General features: G+C 38.7%; 1 protein-coding gene across 1 annotated transcript in view; it reads right to left on the bottom strand.

Moving 5' to 3' along the window:
* Positions 1 to 848: 848 nt before the first annotated feature.
* The window catches only part of SLC46A3 (solute carrier family 46 member 3), a 77,304-nt gene continuing 68,352 nt past the window's right edge, over positions 849 to 9,800 (bottom strand). Inside the window, exon 6 of the mRNA XM_053708478.1 lies at positions 849 to 1,197. Coding sequence (XP_053564453.1) covers positions 1,116 to 1,197 — 82 coding nt within the window. The 3' untranslated portion in view covers positions 849 to 1,115. The remainder of the gene's footprint in view (positions 1,198 to 9,800) is intronic.

Below are 9,800 nucleotides of genomic sequence, written 5' to 3'. Positions count from 1 at the left end.
AAACGCCAATAGATTGACCCCATAATTAAATATATCTATATAAATATAAAAGTTTCCCAAATGCTATTCATTCAAAAATCAGATGTTTTCATACTAAAGTTCCCTTTCTGCAGTTAATTTCTTATTTTATCAAATATTTTGCTTCACTACATATCTTTATGAAACCAAAAATTGGGTATTAAACATAGGGGTCAATTTATCAAAGAACTGAGCAGGCTTTGCACCCCTACGACTGCAGGTTCTCACAAGAGAACCTGCAGTCCGTATTTAACAAGCAGCGGTCATCAGACCGCTTAGGTGCCAAATCTGTAATCTCCTCTGTCTCATCCACCCGTGGAGATTGACAGTTACTGCCAGCGCGTGATTGGCTGTGTGCGGGCAGGGGCGGCGTTGCAAAAGAGCGCAAAGTTCTTGTGCAATGCTGAATTCCGGTAGCGGAATTCAGCCCGCAAGAGGCGAGCTGCGGCAGACAGGGGTGCGCATATATGAACCCTGTCCGCCACAACTTGATAAATCGACCCCATAGTACACAGAATTATATTAGAAGAGTAAATGACTGTGCCTTATTTTTCTAAGAGGAATGTAAATTGATTTAGTAGGATTACAGTGCAATCTGTAATAGTGTTGGGCACAAAAATTGTGCTCCTAGTAGAACTGCAGAACATTATACTGCATATTCCAACATTTCTGATTAGCTTTTTTTTCATTTTAATTTCCTATGTTTTCTTTCTATTTCACACAAATATATTTACACATTTACACTATAAGTGCAGGTAAGCACCCAGAGCTGGGAGTTTTGCCGGTGGATGTAGTCTCACTCCGGTTTGAGAGTGCAGTCCACTTCTGGGTTTCTAAGTGATATTATTTTCATTCAAATTGAATTTAAATTCAAGAGTTACATTTGATATTCTAACATAACATTTCATATTTCAAATATACATATATATTATTTAGTTCATAGTCCATTTACAGTAGATATAAGCTACTCATTTATACCCAAAACAGCAGGCTATCTTAAGCATATCTGTATTCCCTTAATTTGAGATTGCTACAAATAGCTACAAACTTTGCAAGATTTAATTTCCTAAAGTGCATAGCAGATGTGAATTTGTGTCTCATGATTCCTCTTCAGTCCTTTCATCATCGTTAACAAGGAGAACATGGTCTCTTTCTTGATAACCAATGCATAGCACAAGCCTAAAAAGAAATAAAAAGCATGAGTAAGAGAAAGGGGACATTCCAGCCTTGCATCAAATATATATAATTATAAGGACGATTAAGTCATTATCTGCATATGCACAATAATAATTAAACTGAGATGTCAAAATGAAACTTTCATGATGTCAAAAGACAAGGAACTTTTATGAGACTTAGCAATTTACTTCTGCTATCAAAAAGCATACCTAGGTAGGCTCAGGAGCTGTAATGCACTACTAGTAGCTCGCATTGCCTCTTGTCAATAGCTCACTACATGTGTTCAGCTAGGCTCCAGTAGTGCATTTGCTGTTCTAAAAATGACTTTAAAGCCCAGTAAAGTCAAAAGTAAACATTTATGATTTAGATAGAACAACCTTCCAATTTACTTCTATTATCAAATACTTTGTTCTGTTGGTATCCTTTGTTAAGTAAACTCAAGAGCAACAATGTACTAATGGGAGCTAGCTGCTGATATGCGCCTCTTGTCATTGGTTGACCCTATGTGTTATCTAGGGTAAAATCTGCTCTAATGAACTAGAACCCATACTTTTTCCTTTACATCCCTCTTTAAATGCACATACAATATTTATCTTGTTTTATGATATTTTGCTGTTCAGTTGTTAAAGAGACATAAAAGCTTAAATGAAAATATTCTAGTGTGTTACAGCATTTTATTATTGCACTATTGCTTGCTTATAACTATCCGCTAGATTTAGAGTTCTGCGTTAGCCGTCAAAACCAGTTAGGGGCTCCTAACGCTGGTTTTGGCCGCCCGCTGGTATTTAGAGTCAGTCAGGAAAGGGTCTAACGCTCACTTTGCAGCCACAACTTTTCCATACAGCAGATCCCCTTACGCCAATTGCGTATCCTATCTTTTCAATGGGATCTTTCTAACGCCGGTATTTAGAGTCTTGGCTGAAGTGAGCGTTAGAAATCTAAGGACAAGACTCTAGCCGCAGCAAAAAGCCAGGAGTTAAGAGCTTTCTGGGCTAACGCCGGTTCATAAAGCTCTTAACTACTGTGCTCTAAAGTACACTAACACCCATAAACTACCTATGTACCCCTAAACCGAGGCCCCCCCACATCGCCGCCACTCTATTAAATTTTTTTAACCCCTAATCTGTCGACCGCACACCGCCGCAACCAACGTTATCCCTATGTACCCCTAATCTGCTGCCCCTAACACCGCCGACCCCTATATTATATTTATTAACCCCTAATCTGCCGCCCCCAACGTCGCCGCCACCTACCTACACTTATTAACCCCTAATCTGCCGACCGGACCTCACCGCTACTCTATTAAATTTATTAACCCCTAAAGCTAAGTATAACTCTAACACGAACACCCCCCTAAGTTAAATATAATTTTTATCTAACGAAATAAATTAACTCTTATTAAATAAATTATTCCTATTTAAAGCTAAATACTTACCTGTAAAATAAACCCTAATATAGCTACAATATAAATTATAATTATATTGTACCTATTTTAGGATTAATATTTATTTTAAACAGGTACAATAGCTATTAAATAGTTAATAACTATTTAATAGCTACCTAGTTAAAATAATTACAAAATTACCTGTAAAATAAATCCTAACCTAAGTTACAATTAAACCTAACACTACACTATCAATAAATTAATTAAATAAAATACCTACAATTATCTACAATTAAACCTAACACTACACTATCAATAAATAAATTAAATACAGATACCTACAATTAAATACAATTAAATAAACTAACTAAAGTACAAAAAATAAAAAAAGAACTAAGTTACAAAAAATAAAAAAATAATTTACAAACATTAAAAAAATATTACAACAATTTTAAGCTAATTACACCTACTCTAAGCGCCCTAATAAAATAACAAAGCCCCCCAAAATAAAAAAATGCCCTACCCTATTCTAAAATACAAATAGAAAATCTCTTTTACCTTACCAGCCCTTAAAAGGGCCTTTTGCGGGACATGCCCCAAAGAATTCTGCTCTTTTGCCTGTAAAAAAAAACATACAATACCCCCCCAACATTACAACCCACCACCCACATACCACTAATCTAACCCAAACCCCCCTTAAATAAACCTAACACTAAGCCCCTGAAGATCTCCCTACCTTATCTTCACCACGCCGGGTATCACCGATCCGCCCAGAGGAGGCTCCGAAGTCTTCATCCAAGCCCAAGCGGGGGCTGAAGAGATCCATCATCGGGCTGAAGAGATCCATCATCGGGCTGAAGAGATCCATCATCGGGCTGAAGAGATCCATCATCGGGCTGAAGAGATCCGTCATCGGGCTGAAGAGGTCCGTCATCGGGCTGAAGAGGTCCGTCATCGGGCTGAAGAGGTCCGTCATCGGGCTGAAGAGGTCCGTCATCGGGCTGAAGAGGTCCGTCATCGGGCTGAAGAGATCCATCATCGGGCTGAAGAGATCCATCATCGGGCTGAAGAGATCCATCATCCGGCTGAAGAGGTCCATCATCGGGCTGAAGTCTTCTATCAAGCGGCATCTTCAATCTTCTTTCTTCCGGAAAATTCTATTGGAACAGCCAATAGAATGCGAGCTCAATCTGATTGGCTGATTCCATCAGCCAATCAAAATTTTCCTACCTTAATTCCGATTGGCTGATAGAATCCTATCAGCCAATCGGAATTCGAGGGACGCCATATTGGATGACGTCATTTAAAGGAACCGTCATTCGTCGGGAAGTCGTCGGCCAGGATGGATGTTCCGCGTCGGCGGGATGAAGATGGATCCGGAAGAAAGAAGATTGAAGATGCTGCTTGATAGAAGACTTCAGCCGGATGATGGACCTCTTCAGCCCGATGATGGACCTCTTCAGCCCGATGATGGACCTCTTCAGCCCGATGATGCACCTCTTCAGCCCCCGCTTGGGCTTGGATGAAGACTTCGGAGCCTCCTCTGGACGCAAAAGGCCCTTTTAAGGGCTGGTAAGATAAAAGCTTTTCTATTTGTATTTTAGAATAGGGTAGGGCATTTTTTTATTTTGGGGGGCTTTGTTATTTTATTAGGGGGCTTAGAGTAGGTGTAATTAGCTTAAAATTGTTGTAATATTTTTCTAATGTTTGTAAATTATTTTTTTATTTTTTGTAACAGTTCTTTTTTTATTTTTTGTACTTTAGTTAGTTTATTTAATTGTATTTAATTGTAGGTATTTGTATTTAATTTATTTATTGATAGTGTAGTGTTAGGTTTAATTGTAACTTAGGTTAGGATTTATTTTACAGGTAATTTTGTAATTATTTTAACTAGGTAGCTATTAAATAGTTATTAACTATTTAATAGCTATTGCACCTGGTTAAAATAAATACAAAGTTACCTGTAAAATAAATATAAATCCTAAAATAGCTACAATATAATTATTATTTATAGCTATATTATGGTTTATTTTACAGGTAAGTATTTAGCTTTAAATAGGAATAATTTATTTAATAAGAGTTAATTTATTTCGTTAGATAAAAATTATATTTAACTTAGGGGGGTGTTAGTGTTAGACTTAGCTTTAGGGGTTAATAAATTTAATAGAGTAGTGGTGAGGTCCGGTCGGCAGATTAGGGGTTAATACTTGAAGTTAGGTGTCGGTGATGTTAGGGAGGGCAGATTATGGGTTAATACTATTTATTATAGGGTTATTGAGGCGGATTAGGGGTTAATAACTTTATTATAGTAGCAATGAGGTCCGGTCGGCAGATTAGGGTTTAATAAGTGTAGGTAGGTGGCGGCGACGTTGGGGGCGGCAGATTAGGGGTTAATAAATATAATGTAGGGGTCGGCGGTGTTAGGGGCAGCAGATTAGGGGTACATAGGGATAACGTAGGTGGCGGCGGTGTATGGAGCGGCAGATTAGGGGTTAAAAAAAAAATATGCAGGGGTCAGCGATAGCGGGGGTGGCAGATTAGGGGTTAATAAGTGTAAGGTTAGGGGTGTTTAGACTCAGGGTACATATTAGGGTGTTAGGTGCAGACTTAGGAAGTGTTTTCCCATAGGAAACAATGGGGCTGCGTTAGGAGCTGAACGCTGCTTTTTTGCAGGTGTTAGGTTTTTTTTCAGCTCAAACTGCCCCATTGTTTCCTATGGGGGAATCGTGCACGAGCACGTTTTTGAAGCTGGCCGCGTCCGTAAGCACCAGTTGCAGTGGTGGTAAATTATGCTCTACGCTCCCTTTTTGGAGCCTAACGCAGCCCTTCTGTGAACTCTAAATACCAGCGGTATTTAAAAGGTGCGGGGGGAAAAAAGCATGCGTAGCTAACGCACCCCTTTGGCCGCAGAACTCTAAATCTAGCGGTATGTGTTTAACCCTTACAAAGTAGTAAAACACATAGTTAAACTCAGCTCTTGCGCAACAATGCATTAATGGGACCTAGCTGGTGAGCCAATGACAAGAGGCATTTGTGTGTAGCCACCAATCACCAGATGGCTCCCAGCAGTGCATTGCTACTTCTGAGCCTTAGATTGCTATTCAACAAAGAATACCAAGAGAACAAAATACATTTGTTCTTTAGATCAACTTGCCTGTTAAGAGAGATACAAATGTTTAAGGCTTTTGCAATGTACCAGCTGTTGCATCCAATGATGAGAGATGTACAGAACCAATGAGTGTTTAGTGATTTAGAGGGAAGAGGTGGAATGTGCATAGAAAGCAAACTCTAGTGAGTACTTGTGTTATTCTGCTAAACACTGGCTAATAAAAGCTCTCATGATGAAAACGTGTAATTACATCTTATGCGATTTCCATTGGTCATAATAATATGGGAATATTATAGTTAACTGCTTTAAAAATGTTGTTTAACCCATGTGTCTCTGTAACTAATTACAATTAATATCACTATTTTAGCTGCTAAAATGGATTGGATAGAAACATCATTTCAATGGTATTACAGTAGTAGATTGTTTCTATTATATCTTACTATTAATAAAATGCTCTGTTTTATTAAATCATCTACAAAGGGGTTAAACAAATTAAGCATCGCCGTATGTAGTTATGCGCCAATCACCCACCCATCTGCTTAGGATAGATAAGATATATAAGTTAAGCAGATGGGTGTGTGATTGATCTAAGATAAGGGTCAGTGTCTGGCACACTACTTTAACCACATGTTTAACCCATTGCAGGAGATGACTGCATAAGAACAAACAGGAGTTTGTTTAATATTAAAATGCTGTAACAAACTAAACAGTATACTGTAAAATGTTCCTCATTAATGATTCATTTAACCGACTGGTGTATATTAAATTGTGTACATATAGCTCATTCACCTATATGTTGTCCTTTAAACTAGCTGTTTTTGCCTGTTGAAACTGACATCTATCACACACTCCCAGTGGGAGTGGGAGAGATACAGTAGGTACTAAAATGTAAATTTTCCAAGTATTTGGCTTTGTGTATACAGACGGATATAAGGAAGCTTTTGTGTGTATAGAAAGTGATACGAAAAAGAGAGAGCAAACCCTGTCTATTTTAAATACAAAAACAAACATAAAGGATTGATGTCCCCTTACAGTTTGTGCTCTGTAGCTGGTATGTGGAAACACATTGAGGGTAAAACAATTTTATAGTACACTATGGGGCTGATTTATCAATGTCTGGCAGACATGATACGCTGTAGCGTATCATGTCCGCCAGACATCGCTAAATGCTGACAGCATACGCTAGCAGGGGGTGTCAATCAACCCAATCGTATACAATTGGGCGGATTGATGACCGCAGTCTCAGAGGCGGCGGACAAGTTAAGGAGCAGCGGTCTTATCACAGCTGCTTCTTAACTCCTGTTTCCGGCGTGCCTAAAGGCTCGCTCGTAAACAGGGGTATTTGGCCCCATTTGGACCATGATACATCGACCCCTATCCCTTTAATTACAGCATGAGAGGGGCACTGTGAAGGCTAGAGTCACTATGTGAAACATACTGAGAACGTTAAAGAATTCTCCGAGAAATTTGTTATAAAGAGAAAAAGAGGCCGAATTATCAAGCCGTCAACTATGCTGCATTCGCCGGCACCAATACGCTCGCTTAACATCGCCTAACATTATGGCCGCGGACCTGAATACGATCTCTATATTTATAAAAAAAAGCAGGCAAAAAGCTGCGCACCAAGTACGGGGCGATGAGCAGCGGACTGTTAACTAACAGTCATCGATCTCGCTGCTATTCGGCTTTCCCCAACTTTATTTATACGCTGTTACTAAACACCGCCACTATACTAAAATGTTTAACCCCTATCCCTCAGCTCCCGGAGCCCACCACAACACTAATAAAGTTATTAACCCCTATCCATCCGCTCCTGGAGTCCACCACATCTCTAATAAAGTTATTAACCCCTATCCCTCCGCTCCCGGACCCCACCGAAACTAAATAAATGTATTAACCCCTAAACCCCTGGCCTCCCACATCACTACCACTTACTAAACCTATTAACCCCTAAACCGCCAGCCCCCCACATCGCCATAAACTAAATTAAGCTATTAACCCCTAAAACTAACAACCCGCTAACTTTACATTAAATATTAACTCATCCCTATCTTATAATATATTAAAACTTACCTTTAGAATTAAAATAAATTATATTAAACTATTAATTAACCTACCCTAACTATTATACTACAATTACATTAAACTATATTAAACTATTAATTAACCTACCCTAACTATTAAACTAAAATTACATTAAACTATATTAAACTATTAATTAACCTACCCTAACTATTATACTAAAATTACATTAAACTATATATTAATTAACCTACCCTAACTATTATACTAAAACTACATTAAGTTAACAATTAAATTAACTATATTTCATATTTAAAAATCTAACCCTATTAAAGTTATTTAAATCTACTATTAAAAATTACTAAGTAAAATAACAACTAAGTTACACAAAATAAAAAAGAAATTATCAAATATTTAAACGAATTACACCTAATCTAATAGCCCTATCAAAATAAAAAAGCCGCCCCCAAAATAAAAAAACCCTAGCCTACAATAAACTACCAATAGCCCTTAAAAGGGCCTTTTGCGGGGCATTGTCCCAAAGAAATCAGCTCTTTTACCTGTTAAAAAAAATACAAATACTCCCCAACAGTAAAACCCACCATCCACACAACCAACACCCCCAAATAAAAACCTATAAAAAAAAACTACGCCCCCCATTGCCCTGAAAAGGGCATTTGTATGGGCATTTCCCTTAAAAGGGCATTCAGCTCTTTTACTGCCCAAAGTCCCTAACCTAAAATTAAAACCCACCCAATAAACCCTTAAAAAAACCTAACACTAACCACCGACGATCCACTTTCAGTTTTCGAAGACCGGACATCCATCCTCATCCAAGCGGCAGAAGTCTTCATCGAGACGACATCTTCTATCTTCATCCATCCGGCGTGGAGTGGCTCCATCTTCAAGACATCCGGAGCGGAGCATCCTCTTGTTACGACATCTCTTGAAGAATGAAGTTTCCTTTAAATGACGTCATCCAAGATGGCGTCCCTTGAATTCCGATTGGCTGATAAAATTCTATCAGCCAATCGGAATTAATTGGGAAAAAATACTATTGGCTGTTGCAATCAGCCAATAGGATTGAGCTTTCATCCTATTGGCTGATCCAATCAGCCAATAGGATTGAGCTTGCATTCTAATGGCTGATTGGAATAGCAAATAGAAGGCAAGCTCAATCCTATTGGCTGATTGGATCAGCCAATAGAATGCAAGCTCAATCCTATTGGCTGATTGGATTAGCAAATAGAATGCAAGCTCAATCCTATTGGCTGATTGGATTAGCAAATAGAATGCAAGCTCAATCCTATTGGCTGATTGGATTAGCAAATAGAATGCAAGCTCAATCCTATTGGCTGATTGCAACAGCCAATAGGATTTTTTCCCCTTTAATTCCGATTGGCTGATAGAATTCTATCAGCCAATTGGAATTCAAGGGACGCCATCTTGGATGACGTTATTTAAAGGAAACTTCATTCTTCAAGAGACGTCGTAAGAAGAGGATGCTCCGTGCCAGATGTCTTGAAGATGGAGCCGCTCTGCGCCGGATGGATGAAGATAGAAGATGCCGTCTGGATGAAGACTTCTGCCCGCTTGGATGAAGACTTCTGCCGGCTTTGCTGAGGACTTCTGCCGCTTGGATGAGGATGGATGTCCGGTCTTCGAAAACTGTAAGTGGATCGTCGGTGGTTAGTGTTAGGTTTTTTTGAAGGGTTTATTGGGTGGGTTTTAATTTTAGGTTAGGGACTTTGGGAAGTAAAAGAGCTGAATGCCCTTTTAAGCGCAATGCCCATACAAATGCCCTTTTCAGGGCAATGGGGAGCGTAGGTTTTTTAAATAGGTTTTTATTTGGGGGTGTTGGTTGTGTGGGTTTTACTGTTGGGGGGTATTTGTATTTTTTTTTTTAACAGGTAAAAGAGCTGATTTCTTTGGGGCAATGCCCGACAAAAGGCCCTTTTAAGGGCCATTGGTAGTTTATTGTAGGCTAGGGTTTTTTTTTTATTTTAGGGGGGGGGGCTTTTTTATTTTGATAGGGCTATTAGATTAGGTGTAATTAGTTTAAATATTTGATAATTTCTTTTTTTATTTTGT

The sequence above is a fragment of the Bombina bombina genome, chromosome 3 (genome assembly GCF_027579735.1).
Source record: "Bombina bombina isolate aBomBom1 chromosome 3, aBomBom1.pri, whole genome shotgun sequence".
NCBI classification, from domain to species: domain Eukaryota; kingdom Metazoa; phylum Chordata; class Amphibia; order Anura; family Bombinatoridae; genus Bombina; species Bombina bombina.
This window is presented reverse-complemented; position numbering and strand designations above follow the sequence as displayed.